Here is an 18,444-nt window from a genome sequence, read left to right on the forward strand (position 1 = left end):
GGGAATTGGAAAACCTCTCTGATCCAGTGATGGTTGCTGGTACATGTAATCAGGCAGCTTCATCAGCTTGCCGTGGGCTTTTCCCACCTCATTCCTGTGACCAGCACTCATCCTCTTTGTCAGAGAGGTATGAAATGTGAGAAACTGGGGCACCAGGCGGCTCAGTCGGTTAAGCATCTGCCTTTGGCTTGGTCATGATCTCAGGGGCCTGGGATTCAGCCCCATGTAAGGCTCCCTGCTCAGAGGGGAGTCTGCTTCTCCCTCTGACTCTGCCGCTCTCCCTGCTATTCTCTTTCTTCAGATAAATAAATAAAATCTTTTAAAAAAATTTTTATTTGACAGAGATCACAAGTACACAGAGAGGCAGGCAGAGAGAGAGGGGTAAGCAGGCCCCCCGCCGAGCAGAGAGCCCAATGCGGGGCTCAATCCCAGGACCCTGAGATCATGACCTGAGCAGAAGGCAGAGGCTTTAACCTACTGAGCCACCCAGTCGCCCCAAATAAATAAAATCTTTAAAAAAAATGTTAGAAACTGCTGTCAAGACTGCTAGAATACGAAGAAACTTCCACGGCATTCAGACTTTTTTTTTTTTTTTTAATGGAAAACTAAAGTACAGAGAAGAAAAGAGACTTTTCTAGGTTCCATAGAACCTAGAAGTAGCAACGGAGCCAGAGCTGAGAGGCAGACCTCTTCCTATACCTCTTTGTCTGATACCACCCCAGCAGAAAGGGAGTCAGTGTTTCTCAAAGGGGGTTCCACAAATACCCAGCTCAGATTTGCTCTGTATTACACAAGTTTGAGGAATGCGCTCTTTCTGAGAGATTCACCATGAATGGTAAAAGCCCCGATCTATCCCACAGCAAAACATTTATTTAACATTGCTTTTTTTTTTTAAGATTTTATTTATTTATTTGACAGAGAGAGAGAGACAGCGAGAGAGGGAACATAAGCAGGGGGAGCGGCAGAGGGAGAGGGAGAAGCAGGCTTTCCGATGAGCAGGGAGCCTAATGCAGGGCTTGCTCCCAGGACCCTGGAATCGTCACGAGCTGAAAGCAGACACCCAACGACTAAGCCACCCAGCGCCCCATTATTTAACATTGCTTAAACCCAGTGTCTTCTCAAATGGTGTGGTGACAGATTCCATCCCAGTGGACTATCTATTTACATTCTGGAGAATTTACCTTGGGAAGTGCCACCCTAAACAACAAGAAGGGAAATGCCCTGTCTGTAGACCCTGCCATTATCCTTGCTATTCTTGGTATTATCACTGCGGGCAGGGGCCCTAGTTCATACTTCGGCTCGTGTGATCACATCTCTCTCCAGGTATCTTGCACGGTGCTGAGTACTCAGGGATGAGGACACAGATCAATTAATCAACAAACACAGACAATGTGTATTGACTCTGGACCTCCTAAGTCACATGGCCTCATGAAATAAGAGGCAGCTTATTTCTTTTCTTTTCTCCACTAAGGGAAAAGCCTGGGGAAGTGCTGGGGAGGAAACTCATCATCCCTGAAGGTCACCAAATGCTAAAGTAATCTTCCCTACCTCTACCCTCCCTTCCATTCTGGACAAAGCCCACTCCCTAATTTTAAGTTGTAACCCACATACAGCCACCTGCAGGAAGGCTTCCCTGACTACCTCTTCCCTGTCCCTCCAGCCTGTGCCCCTCTTTGCCTCATCTTTAGTCTCCACAACTTGTCTATGCCATGTGTTTAGTGACTGGTACCGTAAGAGCCTGTGCAAGGATCTAAATGTGGGTCGTTCGCTGCTTGGCTGGGAGTAACAAACACCAGAGGAAGGGTTAGGCCTGACGCTCACTAGTGTGTACTAGGCCCATCAAATCACAGTTAAATTCAATTAAAAAAAAAATACTGTGTGGGCCAAACTAAACATGCCTGTAGGCTGAAATTGGTCAGAAGGCTGACAGCTTCCGACACCTAAAATATGATCTGGAGAGGGAAGGCATTGCATTTGGAATATCTAGCAGTCCTGGAGCTACTGTCAACTAGCATCAGGGTTCCAGATAAATGCCTCATCTTTCTGAGAGTTGGTTTCCTCATCTACAGATCAGGGTAACACTTGTTCTGTGTTTTGTGTGTGGGATTCGAAGAGTGTTTCTCTTGATTCTGTGCCAATGATAATAATAGCAAACATTCATTCAGTGTGTACTATTTGTCAGGCACTGTTCTAAGTACTTTGCATGTATTTACTAACTAAATCCTCACAATTACCCTAAAGGTCAGTGCTGTTATCATCTCCATTTTACAGATGAGAAAACCCACACAGAGGCCAGGGAACTTTCTCAAAGGCATAATGAATTTTCTCAGGCAAGTATTTTCCTTTCACCATTTTATAGATAGGGACAGAAAAACTCAGAGAAGGAAAGGAATTTGCCTAACATCACATAGCTAGGAAGTAGGCAAACCTGAATCTGAACCTAACTCTTTTGACCTCAAACCCTTTACCCCTTTTTTTCCCCCATGCTATAGGTAAAGGACAGGCAAGTGGTCTGTGACAAGAACACTGCTAGTATATGGAGTTTTGTTCCCTGGGACAGAGAACATGTCTTGTCCTTTATTGTTTCCACTCTAGTCCCTAGGTCAGGGCCCTTCTGTTCTGGGAGCTCAGTAGTTGTGACTGATTACAGTCATGTTGCCAGGAAAATTGCCTCCTGCCTTCATTTTAGTTGCTAATTTCCACCTCTCTCCATGAACTTGGATATTTGCAGACCCTGGAATGATTGCACATGGTTGTCTGAGTTTGTCTAATTGGGGGGGGGGGTGCATTTCAAAGTGTGCTGTGTCTCCTGTGGGGTTGTGGAAGGGTCCGGAATGGGAGGGGTATGACCTGGGTTCTCACCTTGAGTCTGTTGCCCCAGCATCCTGAAGCAATTAACCGAACTTCTGGGAGCCTCGGTTCTTCAGCTGCCAACTGGGGACAGTCATACCTGTCCTTCTCCATGAAAGCCCTTTGGGAAATGCAGTGTAGCACAAACAGAAGGCAGACAGCTGTGAAGTAAGGCAAAACATAGGCGCTCAATAGATGACACAAGTTACTGAGGGTAGGGAATTTGCAGTGCTCATAGTACATAGACAGTGATCATAGTACAGTGTTAAGGTGGGGAAACAAAAAAATAAAGCTGCTGGATGTGCAATATGATCTCAGTTATTTAAAGTATCTAAAATATATCTAAAATATCTAAAATATGTATAGGAAAAAAGACTAGAAGAAAATATACCAACATGTTGCCAATGATTGCCCTTGGACTGTGGGCTTATATGCGGGTTTTGCTTTGCTAGACTTAACATACTTTCTGTTTGTTAAAGTTAACACATTTTATTTTCATATTTTATCATTTAAAAGTACATATGTAATTTAGTTATATATAATTAATATATTTATTATATATAATATATACTAAGTATCTATAAAATTTAGCACTTGGCCCTTGACAGAGTCACTCTAACTACCAAAACATTGATGTGATCAGGAGTGAGTCTGTAGTCATTAATTCTTTTTTTTTTTCTTTTTGCCCAGAAAATACACTGAGGGCCAGCTGTGCAGAAGGCACCACTGGTGAGTGCCGTAAGGGACACTAAGAAGAATGGGGTGCAATCTTTACCTTCAAGAAACCTTGTAATCTAGATGGAGAATAAGCCATACTCATAAGTAACCATGATTGAGGGCAGAAAGAAAGTAAAAAATACCATGTGCTTTAGGGAAATTGCCACTAGGAACTAAGAGTGGGGAGATATCTATTCTACTTGTGGAAACTAAATAAGATTTTGTGAAGCAGTTGGCATTTTGTGCTGAGCCTTGAAGGACAAGTAGAATTCTGGACAAATGGAGATGGGATGACATTACTGGCAATATACATGTAATGAAAGGTTATGTTTACTTAGCACATACTATGTGCAGGCATCGTGCTATTAAATTATACACATTTTCTCTTTTAAAGGTCACTGAAGCTCTATGAGATAAGTAGTTTATTATCATCTCCAATTTACAGATGGGGAAACTGAGGCTTAGAGAGAAGTTAAATATTTGCTCGAAGTCACCAGATAGTTGAGCTGGGATTTGCACTCAGGACCTCGCTCTCAACAGGAACAACACAGTGAGGGGAATTCCATGACTTGGAGTGGGAAAGCATGGGGCCCACAGGGTGAGACCAGGAGCTTCCCGAAGGCAGGAAACCTGCGTATCTTGCTCACTTGTCCAGCTCCAGGGCCTGGGCAGTACCTGGCACATCATGGATGCTTAAACATTTGTCAAAGGAAAGCTACAGTGAGTTGTCCCCTGCTGCTGGAATATAAGGTGTGGTAGAGGTGGCAGGACAGGGTGGGGTGTGAGCAGGGAGATTTTTAGCAGAGGCAGGGCTCATCAAAGTCCAGGAAAGAGTCAGAGAACTGGCTCAGGCAGTGTGGTAGGCTGCCCTGCAGTGGGGAGAAGTTAGAGGGCAAGCTCATCATGAGACCATTTGAGAAGTGCAGCCATGCCAGGGAGGGGGCAGGGCTGGGGAAAGAGGATAGTATCGAAGAGAAGGAGGCTGGGATGAGGCCAGTATGAGCCTGGTCTCTAACTCAAAATGGTGACTATGTTAGAAGTTAAATTCTCTGTCCGACCACCTTCATTACAAACCCATTCTCCTCTTTTCCTAACCCCCTGGGGAGGCTGGGCTGCCTCTGAGCCTACTTCCTCATCTGTAAAATGGGGATAATCCTACTTACACAAAAGTGTTGCTCTGGGGGTTAACCAGGTCTTATGGAAACAATCAGTATTCCCCCCTGTCCTCACCCCACTGAGCTATTGCTGTTTGTACTAACTTCACAAGAAGAAGTCTAGGCTGAGCCTCCTCCCACGAACTGAAATAAATTTCTTGGCATGTGCCAAAGAACCCAAGAGTTTTCAGAGTTTGGAATAGCACTCCGTCGCCGGCACCATTCGTACTGGCCCAGGCCCCTCCCTTGCTGACCCCACCCACTACTCCGTGTCTGCCTAGAGGCCTCCTGCCCAGGAGCCCCTGATATCAGAAGATAAGTTATGCAGCCCAAGTTCTTCCAGAAACACAAGTTCATTTGGAAAATCAAACTGAAAGAGGAGTAAAATTGTATACCTACGTGTATTAAAATTTTTCTTGCTAATACAGATGAGTGGAGGAACCTCCACACTACCTTCTCCCTCTGTTCCCCACAAGAGTGAAGCTTCGTGGAAACTGTACCTTTCACATCCATAAGCCATATAGATAGGGATTACGCTTCCCATTTTGTGGATGGAGAAATGGAAGCCCAGGAAGACAGAGAGGCTGTCCAAAGTCATTGGGCAAAGCCAGAGACGGGTTAGGTCTCCCAGCTCTCTGGGGTCCCTCCGTCCCTGGGGTGGCTTCCTTTGTCTCTCTTCAGGAAGTTGTCAGCACTGGGGGCAAACAAAGCAATAATTAAATACAAATAAATATTTGGACCCACCCGACAATTTTTATTTTTTAAGTTTGATTTTCTTTTTTTTTTTTTTTTTTTAAGATTTTATTTATTCATTTGACAGAGAGAGATCACAAGTAGGCAGAGAGGCAAGCAGGGAGAGAGGAAGAAGCAGGCTCCCCACTGAGCAGAGAGCCCGGTGCAGGGCTCAATCCCAGGACCCTGAGATCATGTCCTGAGCCGAAGGCAGCGGCTCAACCCGCTGAGCCACCCAGGCGCCCCTAAGTTTGATTTTCTAACGCTTTGTCTCTGTTTTCAAGCACTGGTGTGTTGAAACCACACAAGTTAGTTTGATCCCTGTCACTTTCTGCCCAAAGCAAATCTTGTCTTACCTCTTTTTTAGCCTAGGGTCACATATTGCTTAATTGCTTGCCCCTCTCCCTGTCATTGGAGTTTGCCTTTTGTGGAGACAAGATTCAACATTTTTAGCATCTTTCCCAGGACAATATATTTGATGGTTTCTGTATAATTACTTGTGGGTTTCACAGTGGGAGGAAGAGAGAGGCAGGCCTTACAGTGTGGTGTGAGTTAGAACAAGGCCTGGGAAGTTACACTGCCCTGAAACAGGTCACTCTGATATTTAGCTGCTGCCCGTGACCCCAGGCACCCTCCTTACTTTCCTTTTTTAAAAGATCTATTCATCTGGGGAGCCTGGGTGGCTCAGTCGGCCAAGCGGCTGCCTTTGGCTCTGGTCAGGATCCCAGGATCCTGGGATGGAGCCCTTCTACTTCTCCTCTCTGCTTGTGCTCTCTCTCACTGTCACTGTCTCTCTCTCTCAAATAAAGTTAAAATCTTTTTAAAAAGATATATTTATTTATTTGAGAGAGAGAGAGCATGAGTGGGAGGGGGAGAAGGAGAAGAGAGAATCTCAAGCCGACTCCACGCTGAGTGGGAGCCTGATACGGGGCTCAGTCTCACCATCCTGAGATCATGACCCTGAGATCCTTACCTGAGGCAAAAGCAAAGGTTGGACACTTAGTCAACTGCCCCATCCAGGCACCCCAACGCACCATGCTTTCTTTTCTGAACTTCAGTGACCTTTTGTGATTGAAGAGTACAGCCACAGGGCCTCGTCATGCCAGGCACACAGTAGGGACTCAATGGATAATTTGTGGCAAGAATTAATATGTATCTCATTGGGTTATTGTGTGAATTAACTGAAATAATGAATGTCAAGGATTTCTCATAGTACCTAGCATAGAGTAGGTACTCAATAAAAGCAGCTACTCTTAACTGGTTTTAGTCATTATTAATATTTAAAACTGAATATTAAATGTCATAGGGAATCAGGAATTTTAAAGACCTGAACTTGAATCCCAATTCCATCATTTTATATTGAAAAAACTACTGGATTTAGGGTCAAGAAATTCAGCTGTGAGACCTGGCTCTGCCCTGAACTAGCTGTGTGACCTTGGTTAAGTAACTTCACTTCTCTGAGCCTCACTGCCCTCATCTGCAAAACGAGGAAATTGAGTAATCATTAAGATTCCTTTTTCCAGGGGCGCCTGGGTGGCTCAGTGGGTTAAGCCGCTGCCTTCGGCTCAGGTCATGATCCCAGGTCCTGGGTTCAAGCCCCACATCGGGCTTTCTGCTCAGCAGGGAGCCTGCTTCCTCCTCTCTCTCTGCCTGCCTCTCTGCCTACTTGTGATTTCTCTCTGTCAAATAAATAAATAAAATCTTTAAAAAAAAAAAAAAGATTCCTTTTTCCAGGGACGCCTGGGTGGCTCAGTTGGTTAAGCAGCTGCCTTCGGCTCAGGTCATGATCCCAGCGTCCTGGGATCGAGTCCCACATCGGGCTCCTTGCTTGGCGGGGAGCCTGCTTCTCCCTCTGCCTCTGCCTGCCATTCTGTCGGCCTGTGCTTGCTCTCTCCCCCTCTCTCTCTGACAAATAAATAAAAAAAAAAATCTTTAAAAAAAAAAAAAGATTCCTTTTTCCAGCTCTAACAGCCTCAGCTTAAGATGTAGTCTTTTCTTTTACTGTCTCTGGCCCCAGTTTGCCTGTTTATAAAATGGCATGCTGATATTTAAGAGCCTCTTTCTGCGACAGAGCAGGCCCAGGGTGTGCAGATCCCAGTGCCCCTCTAGTCTCCGAACAGCAATCTTGAAGGTGCTTGTTCAGCTCAGACTGAGTGCTGGGTGGTGTGAACAGGTTACTCATCCACAGTCCGGATTCCCTTACAAGTTGTATGGGGGCAACTCTACTTTCTACCTCCAATTACAGGAATATAGAACAGAATGACCAACAGTGACCGTAATGCCCCTTATTAACAAATAAGGCCTAGTGTGAATTACCTCTTTAGGAAATACTTATCAGTAAATATGATAAAAACAATAGTGCATTTGAGTGGCAAGGTGAAATAATTTACCTTCTGATTAAGGGCATATATAATGCAATTATGAAGAATCCTGCTTAAATTTATTGATATTCCTGTAATCATTACAGGAAGAGGTACCATTTCTTAGTACCTCTTTTGAAGCACTGGCCTCAGTCTCTATAATTTACACAGCACCTTGACTAACATTGTCTCACTTGACTCCTTACAAAAGATGGGAAGGTAGAAGCAAGTCAGGCATAATTTACCCCATTTCTCTGCCAGGAAAGTGTACCCAGGAAAGAGTGGAATACTGACCATGGTGCAGAGGCTGAGTTGCAAGTTAGGGAAGAGCTGGGACTAGACATCAGATTGCCTGGCTGTCCCCAACAGCTCCTCTCCCCAGTAGTCATGGTTACAGTCACCCTACAACCAGCCTTATCCCCTGGGGCAGTTCCAAGAGGCTATTCAATAAGCCTTCTCCCATACCCAGACCATCATGTGCTCTAATTCTTGCCATAGAGATGGCCAACATCCCAGGCTGTTATGTCTTGAGCAGGTGGGATCACAGCCCTTCAGAGAGGCCAGGAATTCTCCAAGGGAAGTGTAGGACCGGCTGATCCGTAAGCACCCAAGGGGGCTACTTAGACACGCATGTTTCTAAGTCCATCCTATACATACTTAATCCTTAAAACATTTGGAATCTGCATTCAGAGTTTTCCCTCATCATCCAAACTGAAGTAGCTGGTCGAGTCCAAGCTGCCACTGTAGTAATTATTGTCTTCATAGATACTAGACAAGCGCTTGTTTACCAGTTTCTTTCTCCACCTCAGAGTGTAAATTTCATAACGATGGAGACCTTGTTAGCTTGCCTGATTGCTGAACCCCGTTTTCTAGAACTCTGCAGGTCCCCACAGTACAAGGTTAGTAAGTATTTACTGAATGTGCACCCAAGTTTGAAATCACTGTCCTACACAACTGGTTCCTTTTACAGAAGAGAAACTGAGGCCCACTGAGGAGACCACTGCTGCAGAGTTAGTAAGGCGCAGGGCCAGCGCCTGGATAAAATCTCAGATCTCTGAGTCCCAATTGGGCATAGGTTTAACTCCGCCCAAAGCAATTATTTAGAAAAACCGAAATGCAGTTGAAAGAAAAAAACATTTCCTGCCTATAAACACTCGGCTTAGGGGGCTTGGCCGGGCTGGGGGCCGTTGGTAATTCGTTCCCACTTTGTAGTCACCCTTGTCCCCAAGGGTTAAGGGCCTGCCTTCGGGCCCGGCGTCGAACCCAACTCAGGGCAGTGTCCCGGCCAGAGCCCGCGGGGAGGAGCCGAGCACGGCCCACGGAGGTGAGGGCGGCTCGCCCAAGGTCACCCAGGCGGCGACCAGAGGGGCCAGGCTCATGGGGCGCCAGGGAGCCGGCAGTATCGATACGTGTTCGAGGTGGATGGGCACCCCTCTCTTTCACCCTGCAAATCAAGGGTGACATTAATGGCTCCTTCTCCCGAATTTGGCGCACCCAACCTAAAGAATGAGACCAGGCCCGGTCGGCCGCGTGGCCCGTTCCCATGTGCTCCACCTGCGGACGCCCTGACGCGCTGGCCCTTTAAGACACCTCCCCCTCTTCACCCACCCATCTCTCTTGCCCCCCCCCATTGCCCTCCCTTCCGAATTGCATCAGGCACGTGCTCGCCCCCGTCCGGTCAGAGCACCCCTCACCCCCCAGTCCGGGAGGTGCTCTGAGGAATTGGGAGGCGAGGGGCGGGGCGAGGGGCGGGGCCGCGAGGTTGTGTGCGCGCGCGCTCCCGCCGGCTTCGCCCGCCCGCCTGTGGCCAAGGTCCGGCCTCGGCGGGCGCGTTCCCGCTGCGCCGTCCCCTCCCCTCGCCCGCCGCGTCGCGAGGCGCGCGCCCGCCCGCCGCCTGCCGCGGATCGCGTGGTCGCCTCGGCTCGCCGCGCCTCTCCCCCGTCCGTCCATATTGCTGCAGCCCCCGAGCCGGGAAGCCCGGGCCGCCCCGGCGGCGGGGGGGGAGGGAGGGACGGGACGAGAAGCCTGCCAGGCTCGGGGTGGGGGCGCCTTGCGAGGAACGGGCGGGGGGGGACGCGCGCCGAGGAGGCCTGGACCGCAGAGTGGGGGGCCTTCCTACCCCCCCCGCCCCGCCAGCGGGCCTCGGATCTACGGCGGCTGCATCCGACCGCGAGGGGGGCCGCGCCTAGCGTGAACCCCGACCCTTCTCCGCAGGGACTGGGGCCCAGCGCCCCGGAGGAAGGCGTCGCGGGTGCCCTGAAAGCCAAGTTCGAGGCGGGGGAGGCAGCCTCGGGCGCGCCCGGCTTCTCCGGGGGGGCGGGCGCGCAGATGGCCACTCAGGTGGAGCCGCTGCTGCCGGGGGGCGCCCCCCTCTTGCAGGCCGAAGAGCACGGGGGTCTGGTGAGGAAGAAGCCGCCGCCGCCGCAGCCCGAGGGCAAGGGCGAACCCGGGGCGAACGACGTCGGAGGGGGGGAGCCGGACGGCGGCGCCCGGAGACCTCGGCCGCCCTGCGCCAAGCCACACAAGGAGGGCACCGGGCAGCTGGAGCGCGAGAGCCCGCGGCCGCCGCAGCCGCCGGGCGCCGAGGGCCTGGCGATCAGCGACGGGGAGGAGGGCGGCGGCGGTGAGCCGGGCGCTGGCGGAGGAGCGGCTGGAGCCGCGGGCGCCGGGCGTCGTGACTTCGTGGAGGCCCCTCCGCCCAAGGTGAACCCGTGGACTAAGAACGCGCTGCCGCCGGTCCTGGCCACGGTGAACGGACAGTCCCCTCCAGGTGGGTCTCTCTGCTTGCTCTCTTGGATCCGGGGACCTCTTCCGGGGACTTGGGCGTCCCCTCCCCCAGCGGCCTTTAGAGCCCGGGGGTCCGCCACTGGTCGTGGTGACTCGGGATTTTTTTTTTTTTTTTAATTGCCTCCTGGCTCGTTTGGGTCGCGGTTCCCTCTCACACACTCGGGAAGCCGCCCCTGCCGGAGGGCCCAGCCCCCGGGAGCCCATGGCCACCGCCTGGGCCTCAGCGGTTAGTGGGCAACGGCGTGGTCCGGGCCTACCTCGCCGGGAGAGGGTGGGCGCTGGTTTCGGTGAAAAGGGCTCGCCCTCCCTCCCGCGTGCTGGTGTCGAAGACGGTTTCTAGCTTAACCCTTTCTCGGGAAGCACCTCTTCCCACCCCGCCCCACGTTCCCCGTTTTGGTAGCGTTACGATCGTCCCCATGTTGTAAATGTTTAATGAGCATATGTCACGGGCAGCGAAGCGCGCGGTGATGAGTTCATACCGACCACACGGATTCGGGCTTTAAAAGTTAACAAGTTTTGTTCTCTGGTAGATGATACTAGGTGGTGGAATCGCCATTGGCGACGGGTTGAGGGGTCGGTTACGGGGAGAACGATGAGAAGAGGAAACCCAACGTGTCATTGAATTCGGTGGTTTCCCTTGCGGATCCCGGGGACCTTCCGCCTTGAGAGGGAGCCGGATGGCGAGTGTGCGGGGATCCAGTTAGGGGTTGGCGGAAAATGTGAGGCGAGGAAGGGGGCATGCGGCAACAGGAGGGGCGTGTGGCGGCGGGGGAGGGAGTGGCCGGGCTGGGCGGGCGGGTGACAGTTGGGCGCCATGCGCCGCGCCGCTGGCCCGCGGGCTGCTCGCGGCCGCTGGGCCTGTGCGTTCGGCCCCCACCGCCGTCCTCGGGGTGGAAGGCGGGTGCGGGCCGGCGGCGCGTCCCGGAGTGTGCGTGTGCGCGAGTGTGAGTGCGCGGCCCCCCTTCCCGGCATTCCTCCGCAGCCGGGACAACGTGGTGCGTCCCCGCGCGGGGAGCGACATGTGACCGCCGGCCGGCGCTCCTCGCGCCCTCCCTCTCCCTGCTCGGATTTTCGGTCCTGTGGACCCCGTCCCTTGGGAGATCCCGGCGGAGCCGTGTCAGCTTGCGGGGAAAGGCGGTGAAGAATATGGAGGCTCGTCTCGGCCTCCCTTCGCCGAGACGAGATCGTCGGTTGGGTGGGGGGCGCGCCCTGCTGCTTCCCTTTGCCGGCGCGTGGAGGCTCAACGGCTCTGTTTTGGGTCCTTTTGAAGTGGACCAGTATCAAAACCCGCTTGCAGCTAGAGTGTTGGGCCTGTGGCCATAGCCCTAGTGCTTTTCAAAACTCCCCTTCTGTAGTCGCTGGTTGAGACTGACTAGTTTAAACCATCAAAATGGGGAAAGTTGAAGAGGGAGCTTATTAATGCTTTTACATTCGAGGGATTAGGATCACTCATAGTCTTAGGGAAACTAGAACAGCCAATTCGGAAAATATCATGTTGCAATTTTTATTTCTTTTAAGGTTGCTTCATTTGGCGGAGGGGACATTTGGGATTTACTAATAATACCTCAAACCGTGTTCTCTTCCTTCTGCCCTCTCCCCCTTCCCCCCTTTCCCTTCCAGAACTCTATTATGCAAAGGGCAGTGCTGAAACCTCCATTTTCTTGCATATTCCTCCTGATCCACCCACAGAGGGAGGGAATGTAACTTTAAGACACTCTTTAGTTCTCCTCCCGCCCTTTAAACTCAAAGGGGTATAATCATCCCTAGGAGAGAGCACTCCTCAGAAGTTTAAATGGGGCTACTCACCCTGGCTGCTGCTGCTTAGCTAATGGTGAACCTGCCTTGTGGGTTTTAAATCAGCCATGACATCAGGTGGTATTGGGTGCCTGAGCTGGCGTTTTGTGCAAGTGCAGGGGCCCTTGATAGGGTGCGTCACTGGGGTTATTGATCGTGGGAAGAAGACAGCTTGGCTGGCATCTCGCCTTCCCTGAGTGGAGAAGCCAGCTTGGTTTAAGTGCCCAAAGCAAAATTCTGAGTCTGGTAGTTTTGCTCTGTTCTTGTTTTTCAGGAGTCTTAAGGCAACAAAGTGTCTTGTCTGCTGGTTGGTTTTTGAACCTTAGGACTAGTTTTTGACAGACTGACTCTGAATTGATCCAGTAGCTTCTCTGTGTAAGTCTGTTTTAGGGCTTGGTTGCTTTTTGAGGGAGAATTCTGATTGAATCATCTGTCTAGTAAGGTTAGATGGAGGCTCTTTTTTTGGAGAGTGCATGGACTGCTAAGGCCGTTTTTTCAGCCCTGATTTTATTTGGAGCTTGGGCAAGTTTAAATGTGACACCAGTGGAGTGGCGGTGTGGTCTTGGGAATTTTTGTGTTCTGTGATGCATATGTTTTTGGGAGTCTACAGAAATGAGTGCCTCATAAGCAAGCTAAAAGCTTTCCAGAGCTTGCTGCAAATGCCTATTTTTAGCCCTCCTTTTGGCTCCCATGCTAGTATTTTAGTGCTTTAAGGGACACATGCAGTAACTAGTAATAAAAGATGTTTTTCAGTATTCCCCCCCCCCATTCTTGTGGGGTCCTCTCTTCTGATTTAAGTGTCCACATTTTAGATTTGTAGTTTTCATTTTAAGTCAGGATTTGCATTTTGGCCTTTTGTATATCCCTCCCCTAGACTATTTTGAAGACCTTTAAGTTTTTTTCTTATTCTAGCCACAACTCTTAGGAGTATGAAAGGAGCAGGATGGGAAATGATCCACAGCAAAGGTTCTGGGGTTAAAACTGCATTGGCTCCAGTGCCAGCTCTACCACTTGCTGGCTGTGCCTCCTTGGGCAAGGCACTTAACCATTCTGTGTCTCAGCTTCTTGGTTTGTATAAAAAGGATTAAATTATGGTTTATCTGTTTCATGGGGTTGTGAGCATTGACTGTGGGGATAGCCCAATGCTTAGCATGTGGTAGCTGTTCTACCATGTCTGGGAGACTGGGGCTTTCCAGGACTTTTATGGGTCTTCTTTTTCTCCACCTGGAAGAGGAGGGGGGTGGAGAATGCAGTACTTTCCTTTTCTGGTATTGTGTCAGTACTCAAATATATGGGATCCATCTCCTTGAAAATGGAGTTTCGCTTATCCATAGACAGGAAAGGCATATTGTCTATAATCTTAAAGGTTGCTGACCCAAGGAATTGGCTATTTTTGCTTTGGAATGTGGTATGATGAATGTTTTAAAAATAAATTCCAATTTGTTTATTTGCGTTTTGTAAAAACTACCTTTGGTAGAGTGCACATACGCTCTCAAGGCTGTGGGGAAAGACCATAACTGAACTAAGTTTGCTGTGGCTAGTGCACGTGCGGTGGGTTGAGACCTGGGAGTGTATCATCACCACAAGCTTCTGCCCACCCCAGCAGGGGGAATCAGTGGATTGGTCGTGTAGGACTTCTAACTTCATGTAACAAAATTAAGCAGTGGTATAGTGTTCTTTACTCTTATTTTTTTAAAGACTTTTAAAATTTATTTGTTGTGGGTGGGGGGGCACAAGCAGGGGGAGCAGCAGGTAGAGGCAGAAGCAGGATCCCCTCGTTGAGCAGGAAGCCCGACATGGTGCTTGATCCCAGGACCTTGGGATCATGACCTGAGCCAAAGGCAGATACCTAACTGACTGAGCCATACAGACATCACAGTGTTCTGGACTTTAAAGGGAAATCCAGCCAAATACTCTGACATGAGTATTTGTGTTCTGGGCATCACTTTTTTGTGTGTTCGTTTGAAGTGTCGCTAACTGATGGCACAAAGTAAAGAAGAGGCAAAGTCTCAGCTAACCCAGAGCAACCCTAGGAATCCTTCACCACAGGGAACTGGCCCCAAATAAATCTCTACTGCTTTCTCTACTTTTCTTCTTAGGTTTAGGCCCTTTTTCAGGCTCCTCCTAGTCACTAGGAGGGGTATCTGTGTGGATCTGGGGTATCAATTTTCAGTATAGCTTTTAGATCTTCGTCAGACCCTTGCCTTTTCCTTTTCCCACCATGAGAACTGGACTATGGAAGCAACACCTCTGCCTTGGAATCCTACAGTCTACAGTTTTTAGTCGCAGCTTCGCTTCTTTTGCTGCTGTTGCTGCTTTTTTAAAAAATTGAGGTATAATTGACTATTAGTTGCAGATCAGCAACATAATGTTTCAATATGTGTATATATTGAGTTTTGATTCTAACTTGCTGTGCAATCTTGGGTGAATTACTCAGCCTCTCTGAGCCACCATTTTCTCATCCCCAAAATGAGAATAATGATAGTTACCACTTCTAAAGGTTGTGAGAATTGAAGAAGATAATGTTTATAAAGCCCTTAGCATAGTGCCAGGCACAGACCATCTAATAGGTGCTACTTATCCAATAATTGCTTTTTTTTTTTTAAGATTTTATTTATTCATTTGTCAGAGAGAGAGAGAGAGAGAGAGCGAGCACAGGCAGACAGAGTGGCAGGCAGAGGCAGAGGGAGAAGCAGGCTCCCCACAGAACAAGGAGCCCGATGTGGGACTTGATCCCAGGACGCTGGGATCATGACCTGAGCCGAAGGCAGCGGCTTAACCAACTGAGCCACCCAGGCGTCCCCAATAATTGCTATTTTAAAATTTTTATAATAAATGATGACCATTATGAAGCATGGTCATTCCACTTCTGATTCTGTTATTGAATAGCATTGTGGATACCAGCACGCCCTGGGCTTCCTCTGCCTCTGTTTCTTTATCTCAGAATGAGGGAATCCAATTAGGTCTAAATGTCGTTAAAGTATTTTTCCTATCAAAAGTTTTTCAGTAGGGCACCTGGGTGGCTTAGTGGGTTAGGCCTCTGCCTTCAGCTCAGGTAATGATCTCAGGGTCCTGGGATGGAGCCCCACATCAGGCTGTCTGCTCTGCGGGGAGCTTGCTTCCCCTCTCTCTCTGCCTGCCTCTCTGCTTACTTGTGATTTCTCTCTCTCTGTTAAATAAATAAAAGCCTTGGGGCGCCTGGGTGGCTCAGTGGGTTAAAGCCTCTGCCTTCGGCTCAGGTCATGATCCCAGGGTCCTGGGATCGAGCCCCACATCGGGCTCTCTGTTCAGCGGGAAGCCTGCTTCTCCCTCTCTCTCTCTCTGCCTGCCTCTCTGCCTACTTGTGATTTCTGTCAAATAAATAAATAAAATCTTTTAAAAATAAATAAATAAATAAATAAATAAATAAATAAATAAATAAATGCCTTTAAAAAAAAGAATAATTTAAAAAAAAAGTTTTTCAATAAACCACCCCCCGCACACACACAAGAAAGAAACCAAAACAGAGGTTTTAATATGTGTTTATTTCTGTTTGCTGTAGCATTTAAGAACTCAGTTTGAATACAAGTTCTGTGAGGGCTGGAGAGACTCTCTTCTGGCTTTAGGAACCTAGACGGATCACTTGGGGTGCATATCAGATACTGTGGAGCAAGCAGACAGTATATGCCTTGCAGTGTCGTGATAGAAAGTACCCAGCACCACTGCCTGTGAACATTTCCCCCCACCAAAGAAGAATTGAACCCAAACCTAATAGAGCCCTAGATCTGTGGACATGGAGGAACAAGTTAATGGACCTTGGGGTAGCAGTCCAGTTTCCAAATGTGAGAAATTCTGCAGGACAGGTTATCGATAAATGACATTTTTTTTTAAAAGAGTTGAGACATCAGTCGGATGCATTGTGTGGATCCTGATTTGAACCAGTTTCAAGAAGACATTTTGGTGACAATGGAGGAAATCTGATCCCTTTTGATTATGATAAAGGAATTGCTTGTCAGGCGTGATGAGCCCCTTGTTTATATGGCGCACCCTCAGCTAAGAACTGCTAGGTTAGCCTCCATAAATGAGGCTTTAAAGCTGTTTTCCTGCATTTCAGATTACTTTTTCCCCTTCTAAAGAAAGCACACAGTTAGGACCCGCTGAAAGGGAGGTGGGAGGAGGCTGACTGTCCCTGAAACTTCAGGGTAGGGTGTTTTGAGTTTTCTACTTCCCTGGGGAAATGAGTGCCTGCTAGGAAGGGAGAGTTATACCCATTCAGGCTGGGGGGGTACGGGGTGGTCTCTGCAGTCTGAAACCCTGAACCTCCTGAGGGGTGGAGTGTCTTGGCTGACCCACCCCCGGTCTGCAGTGGGACCAAGACTAGAGTAAGCATTTTAGAGCTGTTACTCAGCACTCGGGTTCCCTCCCAGAGGGAGGCCGGGAGAGAGAGGAGGAGTGGGTCTGAAACCACAAAAACCTCTTTAAAATGGAGAGCTTGGCAGATGGGAGTGCCACTGTTTGCAAAATCCAAGACAAGCTCACAAAGGGGGTAATTAGGGTGCTGGGGCCTCGAAGGGCTCACAGGTCCTTCAGTCTGGGCTCACAAACATCCCTCGCTGGTCCAGAGTTATCTGGTGGAGTGGTCAGGAGAGAGGATGGCCTTACCTTGCTGGGGGTTCATGAAAGGGAGTAAGTTTTGATATCTGGCTGATGAAAGCATAGGGAACAGCTGAGTGAGGGAGCAGAAGGATAGGTAGTGATAGGATTTAAATCAGAACATGGGCAGAGTACCTCCTCTGCCCTCACTTGGTGACTTAGCCTACCTAACCTCTGTTTTTCTTAGTCTCAGAATGGGACTAATCCCTGTGCTGATGTTGTTTGGAGGATCAAATTGAGTATGGGGTAGCCCCATTCATTAGTTAAAATGTCCCACGCAGGTGTAAGTGGTTTATGTTCCAGAAGATGCATTCCAAAGCCAGATATATGTAGTTTCAGTTATCCCTTCTGGGCGGTTATTCATAACTTTCCTAAGTGAGGATGGATAATCAGGAGTTAGCTTAATTTTCAAGTAGCGCTATTTGCGGAAGTTACCAGGGCCATTTGGCCAACTTCTTATGGCAGATAGCCTAGGGGTGTCTCCCTTAGGGATTTTCTGAGAATCACAGGGACAGTGTTGACTTGGCATCTTTCTTTTGGCTGCACCTTGGACTGGCAAAGCCATAGGTGTGGGGTATGAGGAGTGTAGGCCTTTGTTGATGAATTTTGTAAAGCCAGCCACATAGATTGTAGTGTAGTGAGGGGCTTCCCCATCTCAGTATGAGGTACTCTTAGCAAATCCAGCTGACCCCTTCCATCAGAGGCCTTGTTTAGAGGGCCCTTTGTTTTTTGTTTGTTTGCTTTTTGGCTTATTGTTGTTTTAAGATCTTATTTATTTGAGAGAGTACAAGCTGCGGTGGGTGGGGGTTGTAGCAGAGGGAGAAGGAGTAACGGGCTCCTTGCTTAGCAGGGAGCCCAGCGCAGAGCACGATCCCAAGGATCCTGGGATCATCACCTGAGCCGAAGGCAGACACTTGTAATAATAATCCTCCCTACTTTTGATAACCACCTTACCTAACTCTAGACATCCATTCCAGTAACTCGAGGCAGCCTTTTTTCTCTGCCTTAAAGTGAACTTGCAGGAAGCTTCTCAGAGAAGCAGAGTCCCACCGTGGCCAGGAGCCATCTGCAGAAATGGTCCACCTGGGCTCTGTATGGTTTTCGCTCTCCTTTTCACATACCGCAGCTTACTTAAGTTCCTGCTGATCCCAAGATAAGTCATGGTGATACTGTAGTTACCGCTTACTGGATACTTGATGTGTTCTAGCCCATGTAGTACCCTGCTTCACAGATGAGGAAAGTGAGACTCAAATTAGTAAGCAACTACCCTTCTAATTGTGTGGACTAAGAGTCTTGGGTCATCCTTGCTGAAGCAGCCTTCCACCTGGCCTCCTGTCACTCTTCCCTCAAGATCCTCTCATGGCTTCTCATTGTGGAATAAAGCCCCAAGTCCTTGGAGTATTCTCTAATCTACCCTT

At 49.0% G+C, this 18,444-nt stretch overlaps 1 protein-coding gene and 1 long non-coding RNA gene across 2 annotated transcripts in view; both read left to right on the top strand.

Moving 5' to 3' along the window:
* Positions 1 to 9,452, top strand: part of LOC125101024 (uncharacterized) — a 45,015-nt gene extending 35,563 nt beyond the window's left edge. The window contains exons 3-5 of the long non-coding RNA XR_007127732.1: positions 2,272 to 2,334; positions 3,541 to 3,579; positions 8,623 to 9,452. This is a non-coding gene — a long non-coding RNA (uncharacterized LOC125101024). The remainder of the gene's footprint in view (positions 1 to 2,271; positions 2,335 to 3,540; positions 3,580 to 8,622) is intronic.
* Positions 9,453 to 9,697: 245 nt separating this feature from the next.
* LARP1 (La ribonucleoprotein 1, translational regulator) overlaps positions 9,698 to 18,444 on the top strand; it is a 56,827-nt gene continuing 48,080 nt past the window's right edge. The window contains 1 exon segment of the mRNA XM_047731626.1: positions 9,698 to 10,583. Coding sequence (XP_047587582.1) covers positions 10,142 to 10,583 — 442 coding nt within the window. The 5' untranslated portion in view covers positions 9,698 to 10,141.

Source organism: Lutra lutra, chromosome 5, assembly GCF_902655055.1.
Source record: "Lutra lutra chromosome 5, mLutLut1.2, whole genome shotgun sequence".
In the NCBI taxonomy this organism is placed as follows: Eukaryota; Metazoa; Chordata; class Mammalia; order Carnivora; family Mustelidae; genus Lutra; species Lutra lutra.